This window comes from Entelurus aequoreus, linkage group LG13, assembly GCF_033978785.1.
Source record: "Entelurus aequoreus isolate RoL-2023_Sb linkage group LG13, RoL_Eaeq_v1.1, whole genome shotgun sequence".
In the NCBI taxonomy this organism is placed as follows: domain Eukaryota; kingdom Metazoa; phylum Chordata; class Actinopteri; order Syngnathiformes; family Syngnathidae; genus Entelurus; species Entelurus aequoreus.
In genome coordinates this window covers 9,536,495-9,556,883 of record NC_084743.1, presented here as the reverse complement: position 1 = coordinate 9,556,883, position 20,389 = coordinate 9,536,495, and the positions used below count along the sequence as shown (strand labels likewise).

General features: G+C 41.5%; 2 protein-coding genes across 3 annotated transcripts in view; both read right to left on the bottom strand.

Moving 5' to 3' along the window:
- The window catches only part of LOC133663155 (interleukin-1 receptor type 1-like), a 26,539-nt gene extending 21,493 nt beyond the window's left edge, over positions 1–5,046 (bottom strand). Inside the window, exon 1 of the mRNA XM_062067416.1 lies at positions 4,911–5,046. The gene's annotated coding sequence lies outside the window, so the exon portion shown is untranslated. The remainder of the gene's footprint in view (positions 1–4,910) is intronic.
- Positions 5,047–7,223: 2,177 nt separating this feature from the next.
- LOC133663748 (interleukin-1 receptor type 2) lies at positions 7,224–17,932 on the bottom strand. 2 transcript variants are annotated; one of them, XR_009828399.1, is made up of 10 exons: positions 17,785–17,932; positions 14,710–14,968; positions 14,468–14,642; positions 12,287–12,467; positions 11,390–11,461; positions 11,249–11,314; positions 11,004–11,139; positions 9,570–9,715; positions 7,546–7,774; positions 7,224–7,489 (listed from the first exon to the last, which is right to left on the bottom strand). XR_009828399.1 is itself a non-coding variant. In XM_062068446.1 (9 exons), exons 1-9 carry the CDS (start codon positions 17,870–17,872, stop codon positions 7,611–7,613), a joined length of 1,287 nt encoding a protein of 428 aa, XP_061924430.1. In that variant the 5' UTR covers positions 17,873–17,932; the 3' UTR covers positions 7,227–7,610. The 2 variants fall into 2 exon arrangements, 1 of the variants encoding a protein (XP_061924430.1); XM_062068446.1 differs by having other exon boundaries at positions 7,227–7,774.
- Between the last annotated feature and the right edge of the window lie 2,457 nt (positions 17,933–20,389).

The following is a 20,389-nucleotide window of genomic DNA, read 5'->3' as shown; positions in this document are numbered from 1 at the left end:
ACACACCACTTCCTGTCTTGTCTCCCATGCTCTATGGCCGTCATCACACATCACTTCCTGTCTTGTCTCCCATGCTCTATGGCCGTCATCACACATCACTTCCTGTCTTGTCTCCCATGCTCTATGGCCGTCATCACACACCACTTCCTGTCTTGTCTCCCATGCTCTATGGCCGTCATCACACATCACTTCCTGTCTTGTCTCCCATGCTCTATGGCCGTCATCACACATCACTTCCTGTCTTGTCTCCCATGCTCTATGGCCGTCATCACACACCACTTCCTGTCTTGTCCCCCATGCTCTATGGCCGTCATCACACATCACTTCCTGTCTTGTCTCCCATGCTCTATGGCCGTCATCACACATCACTTCCTGTCTTGTCTCCCATGCTCTATGGCCGTCATCACACATCACTTCCTGTCTTGTCTCCCATGCTCTATGGCCGTCATCACACATCACTTCCTGTCTTGTCTCCCATGCTCTATGGCCGTCATCACACATCACTTCCTGTCTTGTCTCCCATGCTCTATGGCCGTCATCACACATCACTTCCTGTCTTGTCTCCCATGCTCTATGGCCGTCATCACACATCACTTCCTGTCTTGTCCCCCATGCTCTATGGCCGTCATCACACATCATATGACGACAGCTTGATTGACCGTTTCTGTCCTGTTGCTATGACAACAGCTTGATTGACCGTTTCTGTCCTGTTGCTATGACAACAGCTTGATTGACCGTTTCTGTCCTGTTGCTATGACAACAGCTTGATTGACCAATACTGTCCTGTTGCTATGACAACAGCTTGATTGACCAATACTGTCCTGTTGCTATGACAACAGCTTGATTGACCAATACTGTCCTGCTGCTATGACAACAGCTTGATTGACCATTACTGTCCTGTTGCTATGACAACAGCTTGATTGACCGTTTCTGTCCTGTTGCTATGACAACAGCTTGATTGACCATTACTGTTCTGTTGCTATGACAACAGCTTGATTGACCGTTTCTGTCCTGTTGCTATGACAACAGCTTGATTGACCATTACTGTTCTGTTGCTATGACAACAGCTTGATTGACCATTACTGTCCTGTTGCTATGACAACAATTTGATTGACCATTACTGTCCTGTTGCTATGACAACAGCTTGATTGACCATTACTGTCCTGTTGCCATGACGACAGCTTGTTTGACGTTTATTGTCTTGTTGCTATGACAACAGCTTAATTGACTGTTACTGTCCTGTTGCTATGACAACAGCTTGATTGACCATTACTGTCCTGTTGCCATGACGACAGCTTGTTTGACGTTTATTGTCCTGTTGCTATGACAACAGCTTAATTGACTGTTACTGTCCTGTTGCTATGACAACAGCTTGATTGACCATTACTGTTCTGTTGCTATGACAACAGCTTGATTGACCATTACTCTCCTGTTGCTATGACGACAGCTTGATTGAACGTTTCTGTCCTGTTGCTATGACAACAGCTTGATTGACCATTACTGTCCTGTTGCCATGGCGACAGCTTGATTGGCGTTTCTTGTCCTGTTGCTATGGTGACAGCTTTATTGACTGCTACTCTCCTGTTGCTATGACGACAGCTTGATTGACTGCTACTGTCCTGTTGCTATGACAACAGCTTGATTGACGTTTACTGTCCTGTTGCTATGACGACAGCTCGATTGACCGTTACTGTCCTGTTGCTATGACGACAGCTTGATTGACCATTACTGTCCTGTTGCTATGACAAAAGCTTGATTTAGGTTTACTGCGTCGTCATGGCAATAATGTCCTGTATCTATGAAGTTATAATAAAAAAGTCAATAAGTGAAACAAACACGTTTTTATGTTTGTTTGCTGTACAAAGGTCAAAGTTCAACCAAAAGATAACACATGTTGTTTGAGTACAAAATGGCCGCTTCTAGAAGCTTCTTTTTCACCTTTTTGTTTTACTTCAAAGCAGTACTACATGAAGTAGTAGTAATAAACTTTAATGAGCCACAAGTACTGATACAGTATAATAGTACTACAAACAAACAAGTACTGATACAGTATAATAGTACTACAAACAAACAAGTACTGATACAGTATAATAGTACTACAAACAGTATAATAGTACTACAAACAAACAAGTACTGATACAGTATAATAGTACTACAAACAGTATAATAGTACTACAAACAAACAAGTACTGATACAGTATAATAGTACTACAAACAGTATAATAGTACTACAAACAAACAAGTACTGATACAGTATAATAGTACTACAAACAGTATAATAGTACTACAAACAAACAAGTACTGATACAGTATAATAGTACTACAAACATTATAATAGTACTACAAACAAACAAGTACTGATACAGTATAATAGTACTACAAACAGTATAATAGTACTACAAACAAACAAGTACTGCTACAGTATAATAAGATGTTTGCATGTACAAAGTGTGATGTTCTTCACGCTGACTCAGCGTTCTGACTCATGCGCTTTGTTTTGCCACTTCAAAAACTATACTTTTATTTTGATGTGTCAAACACACTTCCTGTGTGATTGAAGTGCGTGAGCTCCTTCTCGAATGTGACGTCACAAGTTCATCTTCAAAGAGGAGACCTTTGACGTGGTTTAAGCTTTGAAGATACAATCTGGCTGAAAGACTTGAAGGCTCTTATTTTGAAAATCTACATCGGTTCTAGAGAACTTCTTGTGCAATGTTAAATTAGGTCAATTGACTTTAAAAAATAAAAAAGTTTTATTTGTCAAGCATAAAAATTGGATGAGTTTTATTGTGAAAAACCCTGATTGTCACACTTCCTGTGCGAGCTGAAATTGAACTTTCGACGACATTTGTTTTAGATAACAATCTGAAATAAACACGAACGTTTGCCAAATGTCACCATTTCATAAAGCTCTTATTTTGGAATCCCACATCAGCTTGCCATGGCACTTCCTGTCTGGTCTGCTCGATTCATGATGAAAATAGACAAAATAATTGTCAACCAACATGATTTTGAAATGTAGTCAACAATTAGATTCTAAAAAAAAAAAATTATTTTGAAAAGGCAAAATGTCGTCTGAGTAGCACTTTTACATTGAAATTCCACATCACATTACCATGGAACTTCCTGTTACCTGACATTTATATCAGATTGTAGTCAATTCATAAACTGTCTGTCACCTGTAATACTTCAATGTTGTTGTTCTTGGGAATAACAGTTTGGAGAGCTTTTATTCTGAAAAGCCAAACCTAAATATTATTGTACTCACTGGGTGGCATCCTTAATTGTCTGCTTTATCGACAAAATAAATTGTTTACTGATAAAAGTCGTATCTTTTCTTATATGATGCTTTTATTTTGGAATACTTCCCAGGTGGACCAACTCGTTTTTTTGCGTTGCTCACTTCAAAAGTATAAGCAACATTTGTGAAGATTTACATTGACAGTGGGATTTTATTTTGAAAAGCCACCTCAATCATTTGTTTTTCCAAAATAAAGGGATTATGACAACAAAATAGTTGCTTTGTTTTTTTTAAATCACCCTCACCTGACTACGTCACAGGACTCTTATTTTGAAAAAAAAAAACACAAGCTGTTGTTTTTGTGTACTTTTTGAACTTGCCTCATATTATCTGTCAAGTTACATTTCGACGTGGCTTTTACTTTGAAAAGCCAAATCAACATGCCATTACACCTTCATCATTTGTTTTTCCAAAATAAAGGGATTATGACAACAAAATAGTTGCTTTTGTTTTTTAAATCGCCGTCACCTGACTACGTCACAGGACTCTTATTTTGAAAAAAAAAACACAAGCTCTTGTTTTTGTGTACTTTTTGAACCTGCCTCATATTATCTGTCAAGTTACATTTCGACGTGGCTTTTATTTTGAAAAGCCACATCAACATGCCATTACACCTTAATCATTTGTTTTTCCAAAATAAAGGGATTATGACAACAAAATAGTTCCATCCATCCATCCATCTTCTTCCGCTTATCCGAGGTCGGGTCGCGGGGGCAGCAGCCTAAGCAGGGAAGCCCAGATTTTCCTCTCCCCAGCCACTTCGTTGCTTTTGTTTTTTAAATCGCCGTCACTTGACTATGTCACAGGACTCTTATTTTGAAAAAAAAACAAAAAAACACAAGCTGTTGTTTTTGTGTACTTTTTGAACCTGCCTCATATTGACGGTCAATTTACATTTCGACGTGGCTTTTACATCAACATGCCATTACACCTTCATCATTTGTTTTTCCAAAATAAAGGGATTATGACAACAAAATAGTTGCTTTTGTTTTTAAAATCGCCGTCACCTGACTATGTCACAGGACTCTTATTTTGAAAAACAAAACAAAAAAAACACAAGCTGTTGTTTTTGTGTACTTTTTGAACCTGCCTCATATTGACGGTCAATTTACATTTCGACGTGGCTTTTATTTTGAAAAGCCACATCAACATGCCATTACACCTTCATCATTTGTTTTTCCAAAATAAAGGGATTATGACAACAAAATAGTTGCTTTTGTTTTTAAAATCGCCGTCACCTGACTATGTCACAGGACTCTTATTTTGAAAAACAAAACAAAAAAAACACAAGCTGTTGTTTTTGTGTACTTTTTGAACCTGCCTCATATTGACGGTCAAGTTACATTTCGACGTGGCTTTTATTTTGAAAAGCCAGAGCCACACGCCACGCTACTTCCTGGGTGACACATTGACGTTAGAATTTTAAAAAATGAAGTCTTTAAAAAATAATATAATTACTGCATCATTAAAAACAATGAAAGGACACATTTTACTTTGAAAAGTCTCCAGTGCAGAGTTACCGTAATGCTTGCACTAAACGGGCAGGCGAATGAAAGCAAAAGACGTCAAGTTGAGCGCCTTCTTGAACTTTCTGGCTGGACAAACTCACCGGGCGGTCGACGGAGGTGAGGATGAGGGTGAGGGTGAAGTCCACCTGAGGTCACATGACAGCCAGGTAGGGTCCAGGTAGAAGGCGAAGTCACGTGGCGTCCTGGGCGAGGACAAAGTGTGAAGTGAAGACTTGTTGGAACTTCTCCTGGAAGCTGAGTTGAGCAACAACTGGGAGGAGAACTTCTCACCGTGACACACACACACACACACACGCACACACACACGCACACACATACACGTACACACACACACACACACACACACGCACACACATACACATACACACACACACACACACACACACACACGCACACACACGCACACACACGCACACACACACACACACGCACGCACGCACACATGCACGCACGCACGCACACACACACACGCAAGCACGCGCACGCACACACGCACACGCACACGCACAGTGGATACAGTACATTCCACTCTGCTGCTTCACGCTGTCCACGTGGCGCTCTCTGGTGGCCAAAAAGCAGAATGGCAGCCACACACAACCAATAAAACTACAGAGTCTTTGAGAAATGTTTCTTATAATGTACTTTTTTAATTCAGGCATTAAGAATTTTAATACTTTTATTTTCAATCATGTTTATTTTCATAAATTTTATGTATGTTTCAGTTTTAAAATTTTTTGGTTCCAAACAGCTTTTTTATTACCGTTATATATACTGTAAGTGGGAAAGGGAGGCAGGGGGGGGGCATGAGAGGCAACAGCATTGATCTTGACACATACGGATAAATAAACATTCAGTTCTGTCTCCAAGTAAAATGTTGTTACAAACAGTGTTTTTAATACCGTTATATATGTAGGGAAGGGGGGCGTGAGAGGCAATAGCATAATAGCATACATCTTAACACATATGGATGAATAAATGAATGGACATTCACTTCAGGGGGGGCTTGGGAAAACAATGTTGTTCCAAACAGTTTTTTTTAATACCATTATATATGTGGGGTGGGGGGCGTGAGAGACAATAGCATAATAGCATACATCTTAACACATACGGATGAATAAATGAATGGACATTCATTACAGGGGAGGTGTGGAAAAATGTTTTTGTTCCAAACAGCTTTTTTATTACCGTTATATATATGTGGGAAAGGAAGTCAGGGGGGGGGGGGGCGTGAGAGGCAACAGCATTGATCTTGACACATACGGATAAATAAACATTTAGTTCAGGGGGGGGGTGAAAAAAATCTGTCTCCAAGTAAAATGTTGTTACAAACAGTGTTTTTAATACCGTTATATATGTGGGGAAGGGGGGTGTGAGAGGCAATAGCATAATAGCATACATCTTAACACATATGGATGAATAAATGAATGGACATTTACTTTGGGGGGCGTGAAATGTATTTTTTGTTCCAAACAGCTTTTTTATTACCGTTATATATATGTGGGAAAGGGAGGCAGGGGGCGTGAGAGGCAACAGCATTGATCTTGACACATACGGATAAATAAACATTCAGTTCAGGGGGGGGGGGGGGGGAACCCGTCTCCAAGTAAAATGTTGTTTCCAAACAGCGTTTTTAATACCGTTAATATGTGGGGAAGGGGGGGGGGGGCGTGAGAGGGCAACAGCATTCATCTTGACACATACGGATAAATAAACATTTAGTTCAGGGGGGGGGTGAAAAAAATCTGTCTCCAAGTAAAATGTTGTTCCAAACAGCGTTTTTTAATACCGTTATATATGTGGGGAAGGGGGGGCGGGGGGCGGTGAGAGGCAACAGCATTGATCTTGACACTACGGATAAATAAACATTCAGTTCAGGGGGGGGGGGGGGTGAAAATAAACCCGTCTCCAAGTAAAATGTTGTTACAAACAGCGTTTTAAATACCGTTATATATGTGGGGAAGGGGGGGCGTGAGAGGCAATAGCACAATAGCATACATCTTAACACATATGGATGAATAAATGAATGGACATTCACATCAGGGGGGGGCTTGGGAAAACAATGTTGTTCCAAACAGTTTTTTTTAATACATTATAAATGTGGGGTGGGGGGCGTGAGAGACAATAGCATAATAGCATACATCTTAACACATACGGATGAATAAATGAATGGACATTCATTACAGGGGAGGTGTGGAAAAATGTTTTTGTTCCAAACACCTTTTTTATTACTGTTATATATATGTGGGAAAGGGAGTCGGGGGGGGGGGGGGGGGGGCGTGAGAGGCAACAGCATTGATCTTGACACATACGGATAAATAAAAATTCAGTTCAGGGGGGGGTGAAAAAAAATCTGTCTCCCAAGTAAAAGGTTGTTCCAAACAGCGTTTTTAATACCGTTATATATGTGGGGAAGGGGGGGGGGGGGGGGTGAGAGGCAATAGCTATAAAGCATCTTGACACATACAGATGAATAAATTAATAAACAGTCATTTCAGGGGGGGCGTGAAAAAAAAAGTCTCCTAGTAAGATGTTGTTCCAAACAGCTTTTTTAATACTGTTATATATGTGGGGGAGGGGCGTGATCAATAAACTAAAATCTGTTCAATAAACTCAAAGCGGATCAATAAACTAAAATGGAAGTTGATCAATAAAGTGGAAGGTGATCAATGAAGTGGAAGGTGATCAATAAAGTGGAAGGTGATCAATAAACTGAAGGTTATCATTGAATGATCAATGAAGTGTAAGGTGATCAATAAAGTGATCAATAAAGTGGAAGGTGATCAGTCCTCCGCACTGTAGGTGGTGCTGTTCTGCCGGGCCAGGAAGTAGTCCAGTTTCTTCTTCTTCTGTTTGGGCCTGAGTAGAACGCAGAGGAAGACCACGACCACCGCCAGGAAACAGGAAGTGGCCACCACAGAGACCGCCATCCAGGTGGGCGTGGCATCTGTCAGGGCGCAAAAAGAAGACCTGGTCAGACCCTGCTGGCAGATACTGGTATTACATGTCAGCCCCTGCTGGCAAATGCTGGTATTACATGTCAATACTCTGCTGGCAGATGCTGGTATTACATGTCAATACTCTGCTGGCAGATGCTGGTATTACACGTCAATACTCTGCTGGCAGATGCTGGTATTACATGTCAATACTCTGCTGGCAGATGCTGGTATTACATGTCAATACTCTGCTGGCAGATGCTGGTATTACATGTCAATACTCTGCTGGCAGATGCTGGTATTACATGTCAATACTCTGCTGGCAGATGCTGGTATTACATGTCAATACTCTGCTGGCAGATGCTGGTATTACATGTCAATACTCTGCTGGCAGATGCTGGTATTACATGTCAATACTCTGCTGGCAGATGCTGGTATTACACGTCAATACTCTGCTGGCAGATGCTGGTATTACATGTCAATACTCTGCTGGCAGATGCTGGTATTACATGTCAATACTCTGCTGGCAGATGCTGGTATTACATGTCAATACTCTGCTGGCAGATGCTGGTATTACATGTCAATACTCTGCTGGCAGATGCTGGTATTACATGTCAATACTCTGCTGGCAGATGCTGGTATTACATGTCAATACTCTGCTGGCAGATGCTGGTATTACATGTCAATACTCTGCTGGCAGATGCTGGTATTACATGTCAATACTCTGCTGGCAGATGCTGGTATTACACGTCAATACTCTGCTGGCAGATGCTGGTATTACATGTCAATACTCTGCTGGCAGATGCTGGTATTACATGTCAATACTCTGCTGGCAGATGCTGGTATTACATGTCAATACTCTGCTGGCAGATGCTGGTATTACACGTCAATACTCTGCTGGCAGATGCTGGTATTACATGTCAATACTCTGCTGGCAGATGCTGGTATTACATGTCAATACTCTGCTGGCAGATGCTGGTATTACATGTCAATACTCTGCTGGCAGATGCTGGTATTACACGTCAATACTCTGCTGGCAGATGCTGGTATTACACGTCAATACTCTGCTGGCAGATGCTGGTATTACATGTCAATAGTCTGCTGGCAGATGCTGGTATTACATGTCAATACTCTGCTGGCAGATGCTGGTATTACACGTCAATACTCTGCTGGCAGATGCTGGTATTACATGTCAATAGTCTGCTGGCAGATGCTGGTATTACATGTCAATACTCTGCTGGCAGATGCTGGTATTACACGTCAATACTCTGCTGGCAGATGCTGGTATTACATGTCAATAGTCTGCTGGCAGATGCTGGTATTACATGTCAATACTCTGCTGGCAGATGCTGGTATTACACGTCAATACTCTGCTGGCAGATGCTGGTATTACATGTCAATAGTCTGCTGGCAGATGCTGGTATTACATGTCAATACTCTGCTGGCAGATGCTGGTATTACATGTCAATACTCTGCTGGCAGATGCTGGTATTACATGTCAATACTCTGCTGGCAGATGCTGGTATTACATGTCAATACTCTGCTGGCAGATGCTGGTATTACATGTCAATACTCTGCTGGCAGATGCTGGTATTACATGTCAATACTCTGCTGGCAGATGCTGGTATTACACGTCAATACTCTGCTGGCAGATGCTGGTATTACATGTCAATACTCTGCTGGCAGATGCTGGTATTACATGTAAGCCCCTGCTGGCAGATGATGGTATTACACGTCAATACTCTGCTGGCAGATGCTGGTATTACATGTCAGCCCCTGCTGGCAGATGCTGGTATTACATGTTACCTTCCAGCTGGAGGCGGACCACCACTTCCTGTCTGCCGCCTCGGTTGTGAGCCACACATCGGAGCTCCGCCTCCGCGTCCTCGTCTGTCATCGCCACGACGACAAGCCTGGACTCCGCCTGGCAGCCGGACGCCGTCATGCTCTCCCTGGCGGCCATTTGACATCAGAGTCATCGGTAAGAATTCTCCATGTTTGTATACATTTTACAGACTATTTTATTTTGAAGCAGTGTCACTTCCGCTTCCTCTTTGACTTGTGTTAATGTGTGCTAACTTCTTTTCTCTCTCATTATTACGCTCGAGTCTTGACCATGTGAGTATTTTGATGATTGTATAAGACTCATTTAGACTATTAATAGACATTATGCAACATATTGACAGCTTGTATGTTTTCTGTTCTTTATATTATATATATATATATATATATATATATATATATATATATATATATATATATATATATATATATATATATATATATATATATATATATATATATATATATATATATATATATATATATATTATACTTTCTATAAATATTTTGTGTTAACGTTGCAATTCATGACTTGTCCACCAGGTGACGCCAGTTTTTCCCCATCCAAAGCATGCAGCAAAAGTCACAGCTTTGTTTTGTAGAATGACACTGTGTTATTTTTATTTTTATTTATTTTTTTAATGTGTTATTTCTCCAATGCAAACACAATAAATGATGACTTCTTTGAAGTGAGAAAATGTGAAAATCTTTGACATTTGCAGCAGTTTGTGGGAAGTGAAGAAGTGGAAAAATAATGCACGAAAGCTAGTGTGACTGCCAATTATTGACCCATGTAGTGGTTTATTGATAATAATAATCACTATTATTATTATTATTACTAATATTTACTATTATTATTATTACCCTGATTGGTATTATTTGATTTATTTGGTATTTTATGTAATGAAATGTATTATTTAAATATTATATAAATATACGGATTGATAGAGATAATTATCAATAATCTACTCTTATTTATTGGTAAAAAACTAACAAATTATGAAAATAAAATATAATAATAATAAAATATATTATTACAATAAAATGTATATTATTATTATTATTATTATTATTATTATTACAGCCAAAGTAATCTTGGTAATATTAATAATAGTTCTTATAGTTATGTTTATTACTATGTCCACAATGGCTATTATGGTTACTTTTACTTGTGTTATCATGACTAATTATCACATTATTATTATTAATAATTATTATTTGTGTATCATATGTTATACATAATTAAGTATGGTGTTAAATATCAAAATAATGTATAAATCTAATTATTAATGATGATTGTTATAATTATTACTCTTATTTATCGAGAAAAAAGGAAATTATTCATATTTCCAAAACAAGCGTTCTTAAAGACTTTTCGAGGTTTAAAAGGCTCCTTACTTCCTGCCCCCCTGCAGGGCTCGCCCGTCCAGGTAGGAGGATTCCACCTGGAGGCCGTTGACCAACCAGAAGATGGCGGTTGATGACATCACGTCACAGTCAGTCACAACCTTGCAGAACAGTTCTAATCCAGACCCTGAACAACATCAATGGCCCAAATTCAAACTTTTACACTTCATTTCTTCTTGGTTTTTTTTTGTTGTTGTTTTTTTTTGGGGGGTGGGGGGGGGGGGGGAATGGCTCACCGTGCGCCGCCTCAAAGATGGTTCTGTTGGCCGGCGAGATGATCAGCGGTGGCGTACGCCTGACGGCTAAAACGTGAAAAACACAAGAAAAGAAAAAAATCACAATTTATTCATTTTCAATCATTTGAAATCCACTCTTACTGGGAGAGGAAGGGTCAGAGGTCACTACAGACGTCTGGTCCACCTCCGTGTGAGTCGGAACCAATTCAGAACCTAAAAAAAAACAAAAACAAATAAAAACGCAATTTTAGTAGTATTAATGTCAGCTGTAGTACACGCAGTTGACCAGCAGGGGATTGATTGATTGATTGATTGATACTTTTATTAGTAGATTGCACAGTACAGTACATATTCCGTACAATTGACCACTAAATTGGTAACACCTTAATAAGTTTTCCAACTTGTTTAAGTCGGGGTCCACTTAAATTGACGCAGTGGCGTGTTGCTCATTAAGCACAACGTTTTGGTTCTTTGCTTCTCAGAAAAAAATGTTTTCAAATGTCAATAATTCAAAAAGAATTAATTGATAATATTTTTTAGGTTTTAGTGGACAGGATTTTTAATTTTTGCTTATTTTTCACAGCAAAATAAATGCAAGTTCTTTTGATTTGCTTCGGATCTTATTTTTCTAAAATGAATAAATTTTCCTAGAAAAAATACAATGCAAAAAAAAAAAGTTATATTTTGAGATACATACTTTTTATTTATTAATTTATTTATTTTTTAAATTTGTATTTTATTCATTTATTTATTTATTTATTTATTTATTCATTTATTTATCTATTTATTTATTTATTGCAATGGCCTAATTATTTAATCTGTATGTTTGTTATTTCATCATAACTATTATAAAAATTCACAATATTTTAGCCCAAAAAAGTACAAATATATTAAATTCATATTTTTATGCACATTACTCGGAAAACACTTTCAGTGTTTAGCTAACACATAAACAAGTAAATACGTTTTAGTAAAACAAATGAATCAGATCAAAAAATGAAGATAATTTCATGAATATTTATGTAAGTAGAGAGTGACCTTGCACGAGGAGCTGAAAGAGCCTGCTGGCCGAGTACTTCCTGTTGTCCACCGTCACGCCCAGGCGACACGTGTAGAGGCCGGCGTCCGATGGCTTCACCGCCGAGATGAACAAATGTCCGCCGTCTTGGCGAAAAGAGCGCCATCTTTGGGCATCTTGGAGGCGGCCGGGGGCGGAGTCCTGCCGGGTATGAAAAAAACAACAACTTTCACAATAATGTTGTGTTGCCATTTTATATCTGCGATATGATATTGTGATACAGTGATAACAAGAACTGGGAAAACATAACGTGAAACCACATCCGACATTTTCTGTATTTCCAACACAGACGAGGACAAAAGTAACATTAGAGTGTTTTCTCTCTCCCTAGTGGTGAAATTAGTAAATGACAGTTAAATGAATAATGTGACAAAAAATCTTAAAACTTGAACAAAAATTAACAAAAATGTCTGGTTTTTGGTCCACGTTGACATCTGGACTACTGCTACAAACACGCAAAATTTGAATGTGATCCGAATAAAACTGTGACTTGTGTCCTGTGAACAAAAACATCCGATAAATCCGATTGTAATGATAAAATCCTTAGTTTGCTCGTGTTTTTTACTGTATTTTCTGTATTTCAAACACAGACGAGGACAAAAGTAACATTAGAGTGTTTTTTCTCTGCCTAGTGGTGAAATTAGTAAATGACAGTTAAATGAACAATGTGACAAAAAATCTTAAAACTTGAACAAAAATTAACAAAAATGTCTGGTTTTTGGTCCATGTTGACATCTGGACTACAGCTACAAACACGCAAAATTTGAATGTGATCCGAATAAAACTGTGACTTGTGTCCTGTGAACAAAAACACAAAAATATCCGATAAATCCGACTGTGATGATAAACACACTAGTGCACTTTTGTGTTTTCTTCTGTATTTTCTGTATTTCCAACACAGACGAGGACAAAAGTAACATTAGAATGTTTTTTCTCTCCCTAGTGGTGACATTTGTAAATGACAGTTTAATGAATGATGTAACAAAACCTCTTAAAACTTGAGCAAAAAAGAACAAAAATCTCTGGTTTTTGGTCCATGTTGACATCTGGACTACTACTACAAACACGCAAAATTTGAATGTGATCCAAATAAAACTGTGACTTGTGTCCTGCGAACAAAAACATCTGATGAATCCGATTGTAATGATAAAAGCATTAGTTCACTTTTGTGTTTTTTTTTCTGTATTTCCAACACAGCCGAGGACAAAAATAACATAAGAGTGTTTTTTCTCTCCCTAGTGGTGAAATTAGTAAATGACAGTTTCATGAACAATCTGGCCAAAAGTCTTAAAACTTGAACAAAAATGAATGAAAATATCTGGTTTTTGGTCCATGTTGACATCTGGACTACTGCTACAAACACGCAAAATTTGAATGTGATCCGAATAAAACTGTGACTTGTGTCCTGTGAACAAAAACATCCGATAAATCCGATTGTGATGATAAAAGCATTAGTTTGCTCGTGTTTTTTACTGTATTTTCTGTATTTCAAACACAGACGAGGACAAAAGTAACATTAGAGTGTTTTTCTCTGCCTAGTGGTGAAATTAGTAAATGACAGTTAAATGAGTAAAGTGACAAAAAATCTTAAAACTTGAACAAAAATTAACAAAAATATCTGGTTTTTGGTCCATGTTGACATCTGGACTACTGCTACAAACACGCAAAATTTGAATGTGATCCGAATAAAACTGTGACTTGTGTCCTGCGAACAAAAACATCCGATAAATCCGATTGTGATGATAAAAGCATTAGTTTGCTCTTGTGTTTTGTTCTGTATTTTCTGTATTTCCAACACAGACGAGAACAAAAGTAACATTAGAGTGTTTTTTCTCTCCCTAGTGGTGAAATTAGTAAATGACAGTTAAATGAGTAAAGTGACAAAAAATCTTAAAACTTGAACAAAAATTAACAAAAATATCTGGTTTTTGCTCCATGTTGACATCTGGAATACTGCTACAAACACGCAAAATTTGAACGTGATCCGAATAAATCTGTGAGTTGTGTCCTGTGAACAAAAACATCCGATAAATCCGATTGTGATGATAAACACACTAGTGCACTTTTGTGCCAACATTACAGCGCCAACATTCTTTCTGTCTGCACTACGCGCTGTCCCTTTAATAGTTAGCAGCACTCACCGCCTGCCACTCGATGCGTAGCGCGGTGCGGTCAAAGTGATTCCGAGAAGGACAGCGGAGCGTGACGTCGTGTCCCGCTGTGACGTTGTACTGATAGGACAGCTTGTGGACGTCCACGGAGGACGCGGCGTACACCGTCAGCGTGACGCTACCTCGCACGCAGTAGCTAGCGTTCCTAAAGAAGAAGAAATAAATAAAAAACTGGTGAGCGGTAAAAGCGGTGAATAATCAGCGGCGCCTACCTGAAGGTGCAGGTGTACTCTCCAGAGTCGGACACCTGAGATGGAAGGAGCCACAAGTCAGTGCCACGCTGCTGGACACGCCCCTCGCCGTCCAGGAAGGCGTCAGCGCTGGCGTTGCCCTTGGTGACGCGGTAAGTCGCCGTGGGCGGGGCTATGTTGCGTACTTTGAGCGTCCTCCGGAACATGGGGAAAGACACGACCACGACCTCGCTCTCCATGTGGAACAGCTCCACCTCTGGCAGCACCGTGAAACAACCGTCTGTTGGGCGGGAGTTCACGTTGTCATGGCAACGTCCGTGCGTAATTATCGTACAAATATTTTCTATACGTTCATAAGACAATGAAGTAAAATAGTCGTATTGTTTGAACAATACTAAATAACATTGTTGTGTTTAATGTTAGCATGTTAAAAACACAACATCATATTGTTGTGTTTAATGTTAGCATGTTAAAAACACCAAAAAACCGTCCCCCCACCCGAAGGCGGGGGGAAGCTACCCTCTCGTCCACCGGGTTGAACTCCAACGTGCAGGCTCTGAGCCGGGGGGCAACAAGAATTGCCACCCCAGCCCGTCACCTCTCACTGCCGGCAACGCCAGAGTGGAAGAGAGTCCACCCCCTCTCGAGAGAACTGGTTCCAGAGCCCTTGCTGTGCGTCGAAGTGAGTCCGACTATATCTAGCCGGAACTTCTCCGCCTCGCGCACTAGCTCAGGCTACTTACCCCCCAGCCAGGTGACGTTCCACGTCCCAAGAGCTAGCTTATGTAGCCGAGGATCGGACCGCCAAGTGCCCCGCCTTCGGCTGCCGCCCAGCTCACACTGCACCCGACCTCTATGGCCCCTCCTATGGGTGGTGAGCCCATTGGAAGGGGGCCCCACGTTGCCTCTTCAGGCTGTGCCCGGCCGGGCCCCATGGGGCCACCAGGCGCTCGCCATCGTGCCCCACCTCCGGGCCTGGCTCCAGAGGGAAGCTCTGGTGACCCGCGTCCGGGCGAGGGAAATCTGGGTCCTTTGGTTTTTATTCTTCATGGAGGTCTTTGAGCTGCTCTTTATCTGATCCCTCACTTAGGACCAGTTTAGTCTTGGGAGACCCTACCAGGGGGCATAAAGCCCTCGGACAATATAGCTCCTAGGATCATTGGGACACGCAAACTCCTCTACCACGGTAAGGTGGCAGCTCAGAGAGGTAAGGTCTATTCAGGTGTACTGGAGAGGAGGCTAAGCCGGATAGTCGAACCTCGGATTCAGGAGGAACAGTGTGGTTTTCGTCCTGGTCGTGGAACTGTGGACCAGCTCTATACTCTCGGCAGGGTCCTTGAGGGTGCATGGGAGTTTGCCCAACCAGTCTACATGTGTTTTGTGGACTTGGAGAAGGCATTCGACCGTGTCCCTCGGGAAGTCCTGTGGGGAGTGCTCAGAGAGTATGGGGTATCGGACTGTCTGATTGTGGCGGTCTGCTCCCTGTATGATCAGTGCCAGAGTTTGGTCCGCATTGCCGGCAGTAAGTCGGACACGTTTCCAGTGAGGGTTGGACTCCGCCAAGGCTGCCCTTTGTCACCCATTCTGTTCAGAACTTTTATGGACAGAATTTCTAGGCGCAGTCAAGGCGTTGAGGGGATCCGGTTTGGTGGCTGCAGGATTAGGTCTCTGCTTTTTGCAGATGATGTGGTCCTGATGGCTTCATCTGGCCAGGATCTTCAGCTCTCACTGGATCGGTTCGCAGCCGAGTGTGAAGCGACTGGGATGAGAATCAGCACCTCCAAGTCCGAGGCCATGGTTCTCGCCCGGAAAAGGGTGGAGTGCCATCTCCGGGTTGCGGAGGAGATCTTTCCCCAAGTGGAGGAGTTCAAGTACCTCGGAGTCTAGTTCACGAGTGAGGGAAGAGTGGATCGTGAGATCGACAGGCGGATCGGTGCGGCGTCTTCAGTAATGCGGACGCTGTATCGATCCGTTGTGGTGAAGAAGGAGCTAGGCCGGAAGGCAAAGCTCTCAATCTACCGGTCGATCTACGTTCCCATCCTCACCTATGGTCATGAGCTTTGGGTTATAATAATAAATAAATGATAAATGGGTTATACTTGTATAGCGCTTTTCTACCTTCAAGGTACTCAAAGCGCTTTGACAGTATTTCCACATTTACCCATTCACACACACATTCACACACTGATGGCGGGAGCTGCCATGCAAGGTGCTAACCAGCACCCATCAGAGGCAAAGGGTGAAGTGTCTTGCCCAAGGACACAACGGACATGACTAGGAAGGTAGAAGGTGGGAATTGAACCCCAGTAACCAGCAACACTCCGATTGCTGGCACAGCCACTCTATCAACTTCGCCACGCCGTCCCGGTTATGACCGAAAGGACAAGATCACGGGTACTCCTCCACATGGAGAGGAGCCAGATGAGGTGGTTCGGGCATCTGCTCAGGATGCCACCCGAACGCCTCCCTAGGGAGGTGTTTAGGGCACGTCCGACCGGTAGGAGGCCACGGGGAAGACCCAGGACACGTTGGGAAGACTATGTCTCCCGGCTGGCCTGGGAACGCCTCGGGATCCCCCGGGAGGAGCTGGACCAAGTGGCTGGGGAGAGGGAAGTCTGGGCTTCCCTGCTTAGGCTGCTGCCCCCGCGACCCGACCTCGGATAAGCGGAAGAAGATGGATGGATGGTAAAAAGATGACATCATATTGTTGTGTTTAATGTTAGCATGTTAAAAAGACGAAATAACAGTGTTATGTAGCATGTTAAAAAGATGACATCATATTGTTGTGTTTAATGTTAGCATGTTAAAAAGATGACATCATATTATTGCATCACAGATCTCCAAAGAGAACAAAATGTTGACATTTAGCAAAGACGAGTTTTGACTTTTTAGCAACCAAACTTGTGTCGCTGTTGAAATCCTGGATTTTTCTGAGCCCACCAAAGAGCAGCTGATGACCCATGAAGCCATGACGTCATAGCAGATCAATCAACCAATCAGATTAGTGATGATGTCATCACCATACCGCTCATAGCCAATGATTTGCTGTGATGATGACTTCTCCATAGCAAACATGAAAGCAAAATGGCGCCTCACCTTTGAGCAACATGGCGGGGAGGGCGGGTCTTCGTCCGTGAGCGAATGCGAGGGCGAGCAGCGCCAAGGTCAGCGCCCAGACGGCCATGACGGCCTCAAAGTCCAGCGGGGTGAAGCAGCATCGGCGCGGTGGTGAGGCGGTGAGCTAAGAGCCTCCCAATGAGGGTGGACTCACACCCGAGCACTTAAGTAGAGGCTGCGATGACATCATCAGATGACATCATCAGTCGTCACGGAAACAGGACAACCGCGTTATGTGCCAACATCAGCAACACTTCTTCTCTTTTACTGAAATGTTTTTAGGATCTTTTAAATGATGGAACTTGACTTTTTATTACACTTTAAAAACATAGAAAATATTATTAGAATATTATTATTATTATTTCTGTTATTATTACTATAACCTCCATTACATTATTATTTATTTATTTATACAAAATCTACTTCTGCTTCCGTTTCCTGAGATGACACACACACACTCACACACACACACACACACTCACACACACACACACACACACACACACACACACACACACACACACACACACACACACACACACACACACACACACACACACTCACACACACACACACACACACACACACACTCACACTCACACATACACACACACACACACACACTCACACACACACACACACTCACACACACACACACACACACACACACTCACACACACACACACACACACACACAGACACACACACACACACACACACACGCACACACAGACACACACACACACACACACACACACACACACGCACACACAGACACACACAGACACACACGCGCACGCACACACACACACACACACACACACACACACACTCACACACACACACACACACACACACACACACACACGCACACACAGACACACACAGACACACACGCGCACGCACACACACTAAGGCTGCAGCTAACGATTATTTTTCTATCGATTAATCTATAGATTATTTTTTTCGATTAATCGGTTAATCTATAGATTATTTTTTCGATTCATCTATTGATTATTTTTCCTTTTACCGATTATTTTTTATTTTATTTTATTTAAAATGAAGATGAACAAATAAATGTAGGCCAGTTTTTTCAAAAGGCATGGCTTTTATTTACAAAAAAAAGAAGTATGGCCACTCAGTCAACATTGACAACAACATGACTAAATATTCTGTAACAATGTAAACATTTAAAACTTTTAACATTTAACTAAATTAAAAGTAGCTTATTTGCTTTTTAATGTGCAAATATAAAAGTAAACATCCAGTGCAAATCTTAATATTGTGCAATAGTATAAGCATTTCAAAAGTAAAAGTATTGCTTATTTTGCTTTAAAATGTGCAAAACTAAAGATAAACATCCAATACAAAAAAGTGCAAAACGAAATATTCTGTAACAACAGTGTAAACATTTCAACAAAAGTGAAAGTATTGCTTATTTTGCTTTAAAATGTGCAAAAATAAAGATAAACATCCAATACAAAAAAGTGCCAATCTAAATATTCTGGAGCACTGTAAACATTAAGTATTGCTTTTAAAATGTGCAAAATAAACATCCAGTCCAACACAGTACACAATAACCAATCCTACTCATTCCAGTGAGTGACTAACAGTTGTAATGAAGAAAGGTTAGCATGTCTACTTGCTTTGCTTCTTTTCTTGTTTACAATATTCCCAGCAGCTGAAAATAGGCGCTCAGAAGGGGTCTGTGGCTGGAACTGAGAGGTAATTAGCCTTCACCTCAAGCCAGGATTGCGAGTGAGCTGAGCTGCAGTTTAAATTTCTAGAAGGTCAATGGGCTCATAGTGATGTTACTAGTAGTTGACTGGGAGGTGTTTATTATCATTTGGGGAGAGTCCGCTGCCTGATGCTCACCTGCTAAACACCTATCTGCTCCACGCTGAAGCGCTGACTACATGCGCTATGAATACACACTGCTGATTGGCTGATAATGCTTCGTGTGTACCAATCAGATGGTTGTGTGGGTGGGACAATGCTGCGTGTGTACCAATCAGATGGTTGTGTGGGTGGGACAATGCTGCGTGTGTACCAATCAGATGGTTGTGTGGGTGGGACAATGCTGCGTGTGTACCAATCAGATGGTTGTGTGGGTGGGACAATGCTGCGTGTGTACCAATCAGATGGTTGTATGGGTGGGACAATGCTGCGTGTGTACCAATCAGATGGTTGTGTGGGTGGGACAATGCTGCGTGTGTACCAATCAGATGGTTGTGTGGGTGGGACAATGCTGCGTGTGTACCAATCAGATGGTTGTGTGGGTGGGACAATGCTGCGTGTGTACCAATCAGATGGTTGTGTGGGTGGGACAATGCTGCGTGTGTACCAATCAGATGGTTGTGTGGGTGGGACAATGCTGCGTGTGTACCAATCAGATGGTTGTGTGGGTGGGACAATGCTGCGTGTGTACCAATCAGATGGTTGTGTGGGTGGGACAATGCTGCGTGTGTACCAATCAGATGGTTGTATGGGTGGGACAATGCTGCGTGTGTACCAATCAGATGGTTGTGTGGGTGGGACAATGCTGCGTGTGTACCAATCAGATGGTTGTGTGGGTGGGACAATG

Bases quoted from the DNA above. Each gene is read 5' to 3' on its own strand.
- LOC133663748 (XM_062068446.1), bottom strand. From the start codon at position 17,872: ATGGCCGTCTGGGCGCTGACCTTGGCGCTGCTCGCCCTCGCATTCGCT. The intron at 12,468-14,467 runs GTGAGTGCTGCT...CATACCCGGCAG, and splicing joins TACGCATCGAGTGGCAGGCG to GACTCCGCCCCCGGCCGCCT. The intron at 9,716-11,003 runs GTAAGGAGCCTT...AATGGCCGCCAG, and splicing joins GCCCTGCAGGGGGGCAGGAA to GGAGAGCATGACGGCGTCCG.